This window comes from Rhipicephalus sanguineus, chromosome 1 (assembly GCF_013339695.2).
Source record: "Rhipicephalus sanguineus isolate Rsan-2018 chromosome 1, BIME_Rsan_1.4, whole genome shotgun sequence".
Lineage (NCBI taxonomy): Eukaryota > Metazoa > Arthropoda > Arachnida > Ixodida > Ixodidae > Rhipicephalus > Rhipicephalus sanguineus.
The window spans coordinates 271,520,270-271,535,673 of record NC_051176.1 but is presented as its reverse complement, the minus strand read 5'-3'; the positions used below and the strand labels follow the sequence as shown (position 1 = coordinate 271,535,673).

The 15,404-nt window shown below is 42.8% G+C and overlaps 1 protein-coding gene across 1 annotated transcript in view; it reads left to right on the top strand.

The window, feature by feature from the left end:
• Positions 1 to 7,680, top strand: part of LOC119378971 (BMP-binding endothelial regulator protein) — a 230,375-nt gene extending 222,695 nt beyond the window's left edge. Inside the window, exons 16-17 of the mRNA XM_037648088.2 lie at positions 4,443 to 4,573; positions 6,207 to 7,680. Coding sequence (XP_037504016.1) covers positions 4,443 to 4,573; positions 6,207 to 6,391 — 316 coding nt within the window. The 3' untranslated portion in view covers positions 6,392 to 7,680. The remainder of the gene's footprint in view (positions 1 to 4,442; positions 4,574 to 6,206) is intronic.
• The last annotated feature ends 7,724 nt before the right edge of the window (positions 7,681 to 15,404 follow it).

The window sequence follows — 15,404 nt, the reverse complement described above, 5'->3', positions numbered from 1 at the left end:
GTTTGCGTAATGTTTCGAATCGGCGCGCCTTTCTTCTGTTGCCTGGACAACCGTTCTACGCACATTTACTTTCGACATATGTTCGCGTGTTGTTGCAACCATTATGAACGCATGCACACTACAGCGCACACCGTTGAGCGCACACTGCACCGTCCAACGGACTTGGTGCTTGGGTTGCTTGGGCCTTCGCCGTTTTCTATATTTAGATGCGAAGTATCTCTTGCTCGGGGGTATGTAAGGCGGCGTGTTAATTCGCACGCACGCAGCGTTGTCCGAACTGACACTACGCATGCGCGACTCTCCTCCTTCCCTCTCTCCAACAGCTGCGCGTTACTCTCTTCACTTCTCTACCAGCACCTGCTTGCGCTTCGCTTCGACACATATGCTACTCTCTTCCTCTCGTCTCCTCTCCTTCAAATAGTAGAGCGCTGCGCGCGTTCAGTCCAGCGCTTGCCTCGGTTGGCTCCTCTGAAATGCGGGCTCGACATGCCGAAATTCTCTCCTGCGCAGCGCCGCGATGAGGGCCAGCGCATGCGCGTCCCCTCCCCCTCTCTCTCCTCTCCTACGCGCGCCTGTCGACGTTCCCCGCACGCGACACGACGCGCGTAGTGTTCCTCTTCGCGTTCCACGACGCGAGGTCGGTAGCATGCCCAGCGAGTGCCAACGGAACGCGATCGTGCAAGTGCTCCGGCTTCGCATCGCCTCATGGTCTCCTTTAGCGGGAGATGGTGTAATTTTTTTTATTTATTCAACGTACATCACGATAGTATAACCATATACAGGGTGTGTTTTTTTTTAGACAATGCGCATTTTCTGTAAAAATTTTATGACAGTCACGCTCCAATTATTTTCGCACACGCACTCTATGCCGAGGCGAAAATACATGGCCGCAGCTAAAATGACATTGTTGTGAAAGAATCATTAATTAACTTTTTAATTATTGACGTGAGAGCAGTTGTTTATATTAGAAAGTTGTAGTGCGTACCAATTTATGGTATACCGCGCGCCTCTCTGTTAAGTCAGACCGGGACTACCCAACTATATACCCATGATGACTACACGTGACATTATCATTGCACAGGCCTTCACCCTCTTGCCTCCTATTTTCCTTCCTCCTCACCCTCGCATCACTCCTCACGTACCCTCATTCCCTTTCCCGCCCCCTGCTATAGTATACATGGCTATGCTATGGCGGCATGGCTATGCTATATGCTTTACCCAATCCCCATCCTCCTTTTCATCCTCCTCACCCTCACTTCTCTTTCCCACCCCTTGCTATACAATACTATACATGGCTATGCTATGCTTTACCCTCTCCCCTCCCCGTCACCCTCACATCACTTTCCCATCCCCTTTGCTATACTATGCATTTACTCTCCTCCACCTCTCCTACTGTTGCATGCCGTAGCGATACTCGGATTTCCGCCTTTCTTAGCTTCACTCCTACCCGCTTCGCTAGTTTTGTGCGGTCGATAAAACGCCCTACTCCAAGCTTAAGCTCCGTTGTAAAAACCACATTTACAACAACTTTCTCTGACTGTCAGCCTGGCCAGTCTCGTCACCGCTTTTGCAATCACAACACGGCAACGATGGGTGGTGGCAGTTTGCACATGGTTTGCGCATCGCGCAACACACTGCTTTCAGTCTGCTAACAAAATCACTTTCAGACAATAATAGTTACCCATATCAGACGAGCTGTCGAAGTGATTAGTCAAGGCACGGGCCACCATCCCATTTACGATTGTTGAGGAGCCGTTTGATAAATGCGGGACATCAAACGGACTATCAACTGCATGGATGTAGTACCATATATGCATGATACTAACGTGCATTTTTTTTTCGCTAAATGTACCCCTTAAATTTGTGTGGACGTTAAGATCGGGCTCAAAAGCGAAATCGGCATCAAGTTATTTTTTTCAGTTTTCCTAATCTAATATTACTGGCATGTTACAGTCTGGGGCGTGCTAGAATCGTGCAAATGCAACATACTGTTGTATACCATAGCGATAAAGAGTAATGATAGTTTCTTTATGTGAAGGTATATATTGCTTGTTTCAACATTTTCTTATTGCCACAATCTGAGAGAAGGTGTTCTACGAAAAAAATCATCGGTGCACGTTTTGATTACACATAATTTAGGCATACCAATATCATTTTTACATGAATTTACTACTTTATTTACATAAAATAGTGCATAGTCAATTCAACAAGGTGCAATCATTGGGGCATAAATACTGCCAAATTCGTCAGCTGTCTGCTTTGTTGTTATTTCTGCCTCTTGCTTAAATCGACCTGCTGGATAATTCGACCAATTTCATCAGTCCCGTCAAGGTCGAATTAATGGAAGTTGACTGCATAGAGAATAAACAAAGGCATTAAGATAGCCTGGTTTTGCTCCATTACTGGAGACATGAAATTTCATACCTTAAAGGAGTACTGACTCGATTTTGAGACATCGCAAAAGGGTCATTTTTCGTTTCCTTGGTATGCTGTGTCAACGCTGTCCACACACCGGTGTCGGAGAACACGTATAAGTTATTTTAACTTGACTTTGAAGTTTTCATCGCTGAGCATCTGCAAGCCAGCCCCACTGCAATGGACATTATCCCGACAAGTCAAGACAGTTCCCCCGAGTTTGCGAGTTCTGCGTCCTGCATGCAGCCTAAATCGTAGAAATCACTGTCAGGGTCACTGGACGACAGTTCACTCATTGTTGTTTATGTGCACCACGAGCAGATGACAGATTTGCCACTAGTACGTCGCGGTTTCTGTATTGTATCCCCGTGACGTCATACTGACACGAAACGTCACTGAGAAGCCGCCCCCTCGATATCGAAACCGAAAGTGTCTTTTTAAGGTACCGGTAATTAAAATATATACGATGCATTCACAGGCACCACAATACTCGTTTTAGGTTTCTCAACACCAGTATTTTTATTTAGAGCAACAATCGAAAAATCTTTAAAATTCGTGTCAGTACTCCTTTAAAATGTTGTTTTCTAGCAGATAAGTATAGCTTTTAATGAGTTCAAGGGTGCCATCATGTATTCTATAGTCAAATAATGTAATTGCTAGAATGTCACATATTGTGCTGTCAAGAACCTTTCTCAGATCAAGAAATAACCAGGCCACATAGGCTTTTTTTGACATTCTTTAGCAATATTTCCTGTTTTATGCTTAACATATGGGGCTAATATGGGTAGGGGACTTGCTTTCGGAAACCCATATTGAGCACTGTTTATTATTTGATACGAGTACTTCGTGAGAAAGCTCTGTTATCTGCAATTTTGAAACATATTGATACACTTTGGATAGTGCTAGCAAGATGGATAGTGTCCTAAAGTATGATGTGATTTAAAGCACCACTCTCTTGCATATTCATGGGCTAGTTTAAGATTGCAAGGTAAAAAAAAATTATGTTGATGTTTCACTGTGCGAATGTGGCTCGCATGCAAAATTATAGATGCCCTCTTTGTGCAATTTCACATATAATTTTGAATGTTTTGTATGTAAGGGTTGCAGTTATTCAGCCTAGAACCTTCTTCGGGAGTCCCCTAAGTGTGCATATATAAGACCGCGCCTTTTGCCTGTCTTGTTCAGCTCGTGCCTGACTACAATTTTGGGGTCAGTTGACTCATTCTTGGCCTGCTGCCGCTTGCATTGCTGCTCTGTCCTCTCGATTGCCAGACAAAACTGGTACCTCCAAGGCACACACAAAGCCCATAGTATCTGTTGCAGGAGGTCAACCCAGTGTGCCTCCACTGTGGCAGCACTAGTGTCCCTGTGCATGTTCCCCCAGATACATGGACACTACAGAAGCATTTGATGGGTACAGAAATAAAATGTAGAGTTTCATATGTAGGGTACTTGGAAGACAGCCGAGATATTCAAAAGGCTTGCCTGACATAAATTGTCACTAGCAAAAGAGGAACAAAAAGAATCAAGTACATGGCCAAGAATACCAATGCAGCCAACAACCATCCTGTCATTCCAATTCCACCTCATTTTTCTGCATTTTCGTAACATGTTTCACAGATGTTAATCACATCTTGAAGCTCAGCTACAACCAAAAATGGCTTGAGATGTATGCGTGCATTCTGAATGTGCATACTTTCTTTACTTCCCCTTGATTCTTACATGCAACCTTGGTGTACACAATTGTATGGTGCTTAAAGGGGCGGAAAAGGAGGCTGGCAAGGGTTTTGTCAACATTCGTAGACTTTCTATTGGCAAAAATGGTTAGTGCTAGACAGCATAGTTCATTTGCCTTGTTAAATAACACCAACAGCAGCAGTTCATCATCCCTACTTGAATCAACTACGCCAGCCTCTTCCACATAATGTGCCCAGAAAGCATTCAGAGGTAGATGCATGAATACACGGAAAAATATGGGAGATTTAGTCGATTAATCACCCTTTTTGTTCTTTCCATCTTGTTTCCAGATCGTGCATGCTGGACATGTGCGAGTGCCTTCCATCAGACAAGTGTTACTGTGACTCACTCAATGCCTATGCACGGGAATGCAGCAGGGCTGGGATCAAAATTAATTGGAAGAACGTCACAAACTGCGAAGGTAAGCATACTGTCGTCCTGCCCAGGACTTCATGAGTCATGAGGGGAATGAGGGAGCCGGGGCAGAATGGGCTCCCTAACCAAAGTTTAAGGGAGGCCCAGCCACTCTTGCCTGCTGGCCAGCAATACATGCGCACATCCATACCACACCCACCATGGTAGCTTAGCGGCCAAGCTAGGTGGTGGGCTGCTAAGCTCAAGGACCAGGGTCCAATTTCCAGCCACGCCAGCTGCATTTGATAAAGGGGAATGCACAAACACCTGTGTACTTAGATTTAGGTGCATATGAAAGAACCCCGGGTGGTCAAAATCAATCAAGAGTCCCCCACTACGACATGCCTCGTAATCAGATCATGGTTGTGGCACGTGAAACCCTACAACTTATTATTGGTAGTATTATCCCCACCGTTTCACACACAAATACACATGCATACAAGCTTTCTATGTAGTACTGGTCCTAACTGTGATTAATGCACCAATAGTTCCTTTACTCTTCTAAACCTAGCATTAACATCACCTAAAACAGCAGTTACGCAGCACACTTTGCAAATGCATATGCTTTGAAATGGAGCATAGTACAGTGACAGAGAGAGTAGCTGGTTGAAAGATTCACCTACACTGGTGCCCAGGGCCATACCCAGGAATTTTTTTCGGGGGGTGTTGGTGCGTAGAACGGCTAACTTTGGCAACTGGTGGTCGCTGTGGAGACGTGCAAGTAGTATTTTAAATGAGAAAATTTCGGGGGGTGTCAGAACCCCCTCAACCCCCCCTTATTTACGGCCCTGCTGGTGCCCCAGGAGCAAGAAGGTAAAAGACTAAGGGGTGTGGAGATTCCCACAGGGGTGAATTTCAGGATGTGGTAGCCATGTTCCTATGGAAGGCACCGAAGATGTTACTTTGGTAGATGACAACTACACTTCAGTGGATGGTAAACTGCAAGTAGCCTCCCTACACTGTATATTTGCACTACCATATTTACTCAATTGTAACGCGACCACGATTGTAACACGAAGGGTGACTTTTCATTGCATCCAGGAAAAAAAACAAGCAGTAGTTTTGGTATTCAATTGTGACACGAGGGTCGACTTAAGGTAGCAAAAATCTGGAAGAAAACTCATGTTACATTAGAGTAAATACAGTGCTTTGTGCATGGCTACGAAGTTACATCTGAAATCTGAATGAATTGACCTTCCTGTGACAGCACCCAAAACATGGAGAATGCCATTGAAAGTGATACACCTGCAGTGACTACTGAACATAATATGGTTGGTATTGGTATATATGTCGATCACAGTCACAGCTTGTGAAGCACCTTGCCCTCCTGCATGCCACTATCGATAGAAACGTGCTGATTCATGTACAGGCTTCAATCACTCTGTGTGTTCAGGCTTCGGAAGATGTATTTGTATGTGAGTGTCCGCATGTACGAGTTATAAATACCAACCACATGCGTAGACAGGTGAATGAGCGTGCATATAGTGCAGAAAATTTTCTGCTCTTAAAGCTTCACAGGGGGCTTTTATTGTACAAAATTTAACCGTATGTCACCGTAGTGGAACAGTTTAAATTAACTGGCGCGTCTAGTCCTCGGTCAATATGTCATGTGGCTGAAGGCTCACTGCTGCTGAATGCAGGAATGCACTGCCCCAGAGGCTCGGACTATACACCATGTGGGCCCCCATGCCGGCGGACATGCAAGAACCACCATCTCGAGCGGCCCTGCCGACGGAAGTGTCAGCCCGGGTGTCAATGCAAGCCAGGCCTCGTCTGGTACAGGGATCACTGCGTTCCACCCAGCGAGTGTCCTGTGGCCTCGTGATGGGCCAGCTGCCTGGTCAGCAAACCCCCCCTTCACCCCACTCCGACCCTGCCCCCGCCGAGGCCTGTGCACCATCCCGAGCCACGCCCACTCGACCGCAAGCTAGATTCAATCACAGGCTGTGCAAACACATACCCTGCTTATGGCTTTGACTTGGAATGCAAGTTGACGCATTAATGGGATACAAGAGTAGTGCAGGTGCCAGTGTTCTTGGATAGAACGCTGCCCCACATCTGGTTGTTTGTAATGCACGCAACGAGGTTCCCGTTTATTGTACCGATACTGGGCAGCACAGTGCGCTCCTTGACTGCGGAATATGCTGCATAAATGGGCAACATTCCATCGACACTATTCATTCGATGTGCTGACAATGTTTTCTCCAAAATAACCACACCAAAATTTACGTAAACATTACCTTGTATAAAAATTTCGAACTACACAGACACCATCTAAAATTATTCCAGCAATACCTCTAAGACGGCAAGACAACATCAAGAAAAAAAGCTACAGTAAATTAGATTGTCGTAATTTAGTGTCCATTTCCATCTAGTTTGCAAGCGGTCATGGTAGTCAAGTAATTCATGTTCCACAAACCAATCGTTGTTTAGAGAGAAGTGGAGGGAGGCAAGAAGTGCTGTGTGGCGTGGCTGCTGTTGGTCTTACAACTTAGTAGCAGGTTCAAGCCTCGGTGGGGCAGTCATAGTCTGTTGTTTGGTTCCTATCATTTCAACAAAGGTGTGTCCAGGTCCAATGCGAAAACATCAGGTCTGACCGCATTCAGACATTGGCATCAGCATTCTGGTCCAATCGACTCGGAGCAGCTTAGCTTGTTATTCACGTTCCGAGCCTGTTGATATTTATGTCTGTCGAAAGCTGTGTACTTGCACTGTTCTATGTGCTATTTGTTCTTATTGTACCTCATCAAATGTCATGTGTGTTCGTGGTTGGCTAGTAGCCGTTAACATGTGTACTAAGATTTAAGCTACCATACGTCATTTGTTTCATACTTGCACATTCAGTTTCGATGACCATTATTGCTTGTAGCATTTGTTCAGTCTTGCATAAGTTCCAAAACAAAAGCTGTAAATATAGGCGAGGCAAATATCAACAGATTATAAGATCATGTTTCATTCTACAAGCCCTGTGTTCCCTCTCTGCTTTTATGTCTCTCTGAACCTTCGTGGTCCGCTCACACACATGAAAGATCTGAGCTATAGTATCCACAAGACATTGTTTTGTGTTCACCATTCCTGTTTTATTATGCACCTAGGTGATGCTAGTAAGTGTATCTTTAAGCTTCCGTACAAGAAAATATTTATTACATTTATCATATAAAATGCTTACAATAGAAAATGTTCATGTGAATTTGCACCATATAAGCTAACATTACAATTTTCTGTTGATGAAGGAATTAGCAAAAAGAAAGTGTCTTCAATGCCAGCTAAATTGTCAGTATTGCAAGGTTTGTAAAATTTTATGTGTGCTTATTTTCACATACAGTCAAATCTCGTTACAACGAACACCACATTAACGAACATTTCAAATTAACGAACTTTTAAGAAATCCCGTGCCAACTGCTTATAGTTTCAATGTAAAAATATTTCACTACTACGAACTTCAGAATAACGAACATTTCAGAATAACGATCGTTATTTAATTCCCGTGTAATCTTAACAACACCTCAGTACTACGAACTTATATCCCGAAATGCGAGGATTCTTAGATTTCAGTGTATCGGTCATGGCAGTCGGAGCTGTAAGGTAGCAGACGACGCAGCGCGAAGAGCGGACGCCCTCCCGCTAAAACCTGAGATGGCACGGGAGGAGAAAGACGCGGGCGGAGAACTTTTTTTTTTTTCCCTTCGTTGCGGAGGCGACAACGCATCAGGTTTTGTAAAGGCCCAACACGCGGCACGCGACAGGCATAGCACGCGACTTTCGAGCGACTGCGACAAACGGGCTCCGTCGCGCTGCTCGATTGAAAACTATTGCGCGCACGCAGGCAAATTACGAAAAAGAATTACAGAGTAGATGAATGACAACATGCCAAATTTATTATTGTCTTGTTTGAGATAAAGATGCCATAAAAGCGTTTCGGGACTTCCTTTTTCCGCAATTTTATGTTTAACCGCGGCAGTAGTATCTGCTGTGATCCCATGGGGCGCCCGGAAGCGTACGCTGCCTACGCTACGTCGCACTTTGCAAACTGCGTTATGTTGGGGTTAGTCCACGAGGCGCATCTCGACAACGTTTCCTCTTGCTGTCATAGAACGTTTAAGAAAAGCCGCAGCGCCTCACATCGTTGCTTCGCAGGGAGAAGGGCTACCTCACACGACGATGTTGACATTGCAGCAAGCTACCACCAATGCAGCAAGCTACCACCGAAACATCAAAACGAACCGTCGATCATAAATAACGACAAAATACGGCCGCTGCCTCGCTCTCCGCGTGAGATGGGGCTGTAAAGAAGGTAGTCTATAACTTGCATTCCTTGAAGTACGCGCCGATTGGAAGCATCACGAGCAAATTGCAACCGAAGCAAGGGTCAGAGATGCTGCCATGTTGTTGGATATCGTCATGCTCACTTCCGGGCGACAAGCGATGTTTTCTGGCTTTCCAGAAACCTGGGATGCTATCGCGGAACGATTCTATTTCAGATTCCAATGCCTTTCGTGCTTTTCGCGCTTGGCCAGTGGTCAGAACGACGGTCCGTCCGCGTTATCAGCGCGATCAGCCAGCCGTGTGGAATCGGAAATAGCATCGTTTCGCGATTGCACCCCTGCGACAAGCGACGGCGATGGATGGCCCTCCGCGACAGCAAATCCTGTCGGCCGTCGCTCAAAACTCGCGTGCATGCAGTTGGGCCTTAAAGGATTGCAGCGATGACATGGACGACGATGTCACGGTAGCACCCGAAGATCGCGACGAGTCCGTGTCGGCCACAGATGCGTTGGACTACTAGAGGAAACTCCGCATATTCATAGAAAAAAGCGGAACAGCGACCGAAGCGGCGGATAAAAATGCGGACGGTCTAGAATCGTTCGTGACGCAGAGTTTGTGCTGCACCCGTCAAAAAAACGATCACGGACTATTTCAAATAAATGTGCCTTGTCTGACGTTCACGTGTGCATTGTTGTGAGAAACGAGTTCAAGGACGTACCGTTGCAAAGGTAGGACGTTTGCGTTACTGAAATTCTATTGTTATGGTAAATTTTTGGGCTTTCACTATAACGACCTTTCAGAATAACGAACATTTTTCCGCGGTCCCCTGAAGTTCGTTATACCGAGATTTCACTGTATTCTATTTTAACCTGTTCCATGCATGCAGGGCATGGTATCTTAGCTAACTGTTATGGCAGCTGTTATATATATTGCTGATTTGGTGATAAAGTATTGTTAACTTGTATTAGCCTACACCAAGTTACAACAGGGCTTCGAATGCTGTAAAAATAAGACACTGTCCTTTTAACATTAACTGTAGCGCTGTGCTAACTTCGTAACGTCAATGAGTTCACACACCTCAGTTGTTTCATTGTTTTGTACAGTTAGTTTTGTGCACTAGCCTTGCAGCATCTCATATGGTGTCTTCAACTTTCTTCAGTTGAAAATTTTAAAACATCTGCAGCTGTCTAACTGTGTTTTAACAGTTATAGATGTCGTTATCTCGATCCTTTCTGTATGCATTCAGTCATCATACTCATTGCTTCCAATTGCCAGTATGAAATGCTCCGTTACTATTATCATTTGCATTCATTAAAATACAAAAACCTCAGGCACTGCATGAGCTGATAAAGTTTTAAAGCTCCCTACAATATATTGTGATGACTTCAGCCCATTACAAAACCAGCTGTCACAATGTGCGTTGAATTGGAGATACTGAAACATGGAAAAAAAATACTACTTTTAATACTATGAGCATAAGCGTATCATTCTTTTTTATGTAGATTTTGAGGCTTGACAATGGCAGTGGGCTGAAAAATACAGACAGAAATGAGTCTCAGCCTGAGATACTTGACACGCTGCATTTTAAAACATAGACCATACAATATTTAAAGAATGTTTAATTTTTGAAAACCATGGGATACAATATACTTGGCAAGGAAATGGTCAAGTAAATTGCTACGACACAAATAAGCATGATCCTCCCATATATATCCTTCAAAGCAGGGTCATACAGTGCAACATTTGTTTTTGAGTGACAGTGCCACCGCTAGGTGGAAGTGATAAGCATCATGGTTTTTTTTTTCCTTTTTTTTTTTTGTGCTCCCATTGGCACTATCCACCTCAGGACAAGTCTTTCCATGCGGTTTAGTCACTTGAAACATCTTAATGCCACCTATTAATGCAGCCTCCTAGAAATGGCAGTTATTAATTCAAGGTTATCAAACAAAACTTTTTGTTTGATTTCTCAATTCTTCAAAATGTGCTTTTTTTTCATGGAGAATTACTCTCTGCAACATATTTACCTGACTTTTATTATATTATCATTTTTCTGTAACCTAGAGAAGTGTCATTTTATCTTTAACTCGAGGAAAATAATCAAAGTATGAAATTTAAACCGACCTATACGAGAAAAAATAACTTTGATACATGGCGCTAGAAAGCACGTAGGTCTGACGGGTTTCAAGAGACAAAAAAAGATTCGCAATAAGCCAACTAGTTATGATGCCACAGCTTCTGTGTTGAGGAATTTGATCTTGCAATATTTCCTGTTAACCAAGAGGGGCAACATACATGCTGGTTTTCGTATGTGCTAAAAATAGTGGTGCCCCCAATCTTCACCTCATGGGTACTTCGCTGTTGTGACACTTCAGTATTATAACAGATTGTATTTGTTGTCTACTAGAAAAGTTTATGCTGCATGTTGTGGTTATACAGCAGACTCATTGCTTTTAAGTGCATGCTGTGGTCCAGTTTTGGTGTCCTTCAATATCTTGTGCCCTTGACTTTATTTTTATTTTTTTTCGACCAGTTTGAGTTGACAAGCATTAGTCCTTTCTTTTATGTGTACTGTTGTGTCAAGCACGAATGTTGTTGTGACCGTATAATTTATTTAGGTTCTCTAGCACCATCTTTTATGTGTATGTGTGTGCTTTGATCACAGTTCATTCTTCTTTAGTGAAAAAAAAACTTTTCGGTTATCTCCATTCAAGTGGTTATATTTGTGTTTTGCATTTCTTGCCTGCCAAGTGAAAGCATCATCCCTACTTTCATACGCATCAATCTTGGTACCAATGTCTGCAGTGGCATTATAAAATCCCATTTATGAGGTAGTGATGAGTTGCGTTCATTTGCAGAAAGAGAGTTGAGAAAATTACTACATAAGTTTGCCCTGTGATAATATGCATTGTACTTAATGTTCAATCATTTAACTTATTTCACACATATTTGTGCATTTTGCAAAAAATCTTAAAAACGTGTTGTTGTACGAGCTGTTTTACACCGAACAAAAGGTAAACTTGGCATTCTTCATGTGGGTCTATAATAAGAGATTTGCTAATTTGTTTGTCATGAATACGAGTTTGTTTTGTAAACGTGTGAGTTGTGAATTCAACAGTTCAATGTATAAATCTGGCCATCTTTAGGAGGAAAAGTTCTCAGTAGCTTTGAACAGTGTAAACTCGTAAACTGTGTATTAATACACTGGACCAATTGGCATAGTGTACGATTGCACAATCCTGTTGTGACAGTAGTATATAGTGTTCCTCACCAATCCTAACGTGCACCACTAGTGTAGAAAATCTGTCTTTCCGCTTTATGCTTCTATAATAAATGCTTGCACAATGTTAGTGCCACTTATATGTACATAATAGTTGATATATAAAGAATGTTGTGGTTTCATGCTCAGAAAGTCTGTCTTTAGTCCACATGGCCTAGTCTGTGCCCACATTATATGTATTGAAATAAAAACGGCATATGGAGTACATGTACCACAAAGTAAAGTTCTAGAATAGGTGAGCCAACCTTTCTTACTTTTTGGATGCTACACGAAGCGAGGATGTTCGGCACATGGTAACCCCATAAATTCAATGCAAAACTTAGGACAATCAAAAACGGTGACAAGATGACAGTAAATAGAATCTCAGTTCTTTTGTGTTGAGCTGTGAGATGAAACACGAGTGTACCAACTTTCCAAAGAACCTGACTTTGTTCAGCAGGCAAGCAAAAAATTTATTTTCACAATAGTAGAACCTAATACCAACGCTTAGACATAAGACAAATTACAAGTGCTTTTACTGCTAGAAGCTTCTAACCTCTGCAGTTCTGAAATTAAATTTGGTCATTGTTCCACGAGCTCCTTCTTCTATGTAAAAAAAAAAATGTGAAGGATGCAGTGCGATTAGTAGGGACTGAATTATAGGCAAATACCTATTTTTTTCTTTGATGCCATAGCCAAACCCTTTGTATGAGCAACACTTATGGGATAAATGGTGGATCAATTTATAGTGCTTATAATTTCTGTCCTTTGAGCCTATGTATACTAATTTTTGCTTTTAGCACTTCAAAATGCTTCACTTACTAGGACACTGTTTTAAAAGTACAATTCAGTAACTTCATTCCGCAAGGCCTGGCAGCATTGGCAGACGCTGTTGCTACTGGTGGCAATTAACACACCTGTCAAAGTGACCAAGCACATGTGTGGTCGTTAGCCGAGCTCTTCAGGGTCTCTCGCCAACTGCTTGACACTCATTACCAGTACCAGAGAAAGAGTTCATGAAAAGTCTCCTTGAGGAATGGACACTCAATTCCATGGTACACTGTAGATGATAATTTCAGAGAGAAAGGCATAGAATTTTCAGAAAGGTGTACTGTGGACTGTACACCTTTCTGTGGAATAACTGCTGTAAATTGTGCCATGTATGCGTTAGATGGAAGTGTGCAAAGTCATTTAGAAGTACTGTCAACTGTAGTTACACAGTTCCATTTTCTCAGCACTTCTACTCCTTTTGTGATTGTACGGACACATTATAGCCAATGGCAGCTCATCTAAACTCTGCAAGAGATAGCTAATAAATCCTGCTCCTGAACAGAATGGCTGCTTGGGCTGGTTGGTAAAATATTTCTTCATCAAAGAACAAAAGCCTTATTTTGCACACAATTTCCCATGCAGGCTTCATTGCCATCTTACTAGCACGATTCTAGCACTTTGTTCTGTCACCTGCTTTCCTTTATAATAATGACTTGTGCACAAAGCTTTTTTTTGATGAAAAAGTCTCTGCGCTTGATTCTCCCCCCACTCATTTTTTATTTAAATGGGCATATGTAAGGATATACATATACTCCTGCATTTTGCAAGACTTCGTAAAGAGCAAAGTCAGTGATTTACAAAAAGCACAAATAGAAGAGTTGTTATGAAAAGTTCACAAGCTGTAATGCATCTATCACGTCATAACACAAGTTTGATAAATACCATGTGCATGGCAGCAGCTGTTGAAAAAGTATGTGTAAAGCAGGGGTGTACCCAGGCTTTTATTTAAAGGGGGCAGCAAGGTTCGACCCCTCTATATGTATGTGTGTTGTGTTTGCATGTATATACACACATATAAACTGAAAATTTTTGAAAGTGTTTGAGGCCCCTAACCACCCCTCTGGCTACGTCTATGGTGTAAAGGCGTACAGTCTGTCTTGAACAAGAAACATGGATTTTTTTTTTCTTCTCAAAGGAATTCCAGTGACCACAGTGACATCTATTGTTGAAATATGGATATAGCCCTGTGATGTGCTGAATTTGTCTGGTAGATGTCCCTTTCATGATCATTTGGCTGCACCACCTGGATACAGGTAGTGCATGTGTGCGATGGACATCGTATACAGACATGCTGGATACATTGCATTAAGGTATCGGGGTTTTTTGCACAGTGTCTTCAATTATAACTCATATTAACATCGGACGCTGTGTCAGAGAATATCAATATGCGGTACATGCAACGACCAGGGGACACACACACACACAGCAAGAGCAGATACATCACATGCACAGTTTCAAGCATGCTGGTGTGTCCAGGAGTGCAACATAACTGGGCAGCATACTCCTTAATCTTAAAGGCCTTCCACCAGACACAAATGGTATATTAACTGAAGTTTTCAAAGTAGACTATGCCAGAAAACATACAAAGTACCATGCACACATGAGCCACTGATATGAGAGCGGCTCGTAATTTGAACATGGCAAATAATATGGTTCCATAATGAGGAAAGCGAAATGTAGAAAGCAAGGACAATTATTAAACCAAAAGACACGCATTAAAAAACTTCAGGAGACGTGTGCATATACTTAGTTGGCAGTGACACACACCAAGAACATGGCGAAAAACCCCACAAGCATCACGAAATGCAAACTTCAGCCGACACATACTGGAGCCTTTGTAGAGATTGCTCGAGCCAGCAGATTGTTAGTTTGAGAAGGTTGTTTACCTGGCTGTTCTACTAAGGTTCATTGCAATTTTGTCAATTAATTTAGCATTTAACGTACCACACACTGTAGAGCATTCATCAGCTTGCACAATGCAAAGGATTCTGATTACTGTGTAGTAGGGCACAAAATAATGTGAATTAATACTGGTACAGAAAAGAAAATGTCTTACATTTGTTTCATCTCATAGTGCGCAATCATAAGTGTGCCCCAACTAGCTCAGCCAAGCTATGTTTTGTTTCTGATGAGTTTTACCTCAATACTATGTCTTCTTGTATGCCTGTGGCAGTCACACTGCTCACAAGACACAAGCTTAGGTAAGCTTACAATAGGTGATTTTGACATGTGCATGGATGACAAGAGGTAACCAAAACAGGACGAGAAGGACATGCACTAGTGCATGTCCTTCTCGTCCTAAGCTCTTCAGAGCATCCTAAGAGCATCCTAAGCTCTTCAGAGAAGTTTCAGCTGAAACTTCTCTGAAGAGCTTAGGATGCTATAGAAACGACAATTCTCCCCATGGGGAGTGCTGTCCTTGGTTAGATACAAGTGGAATCCAGCACAAATGATGATGGAAAGCCTCCTAACACTGACTCTTCTA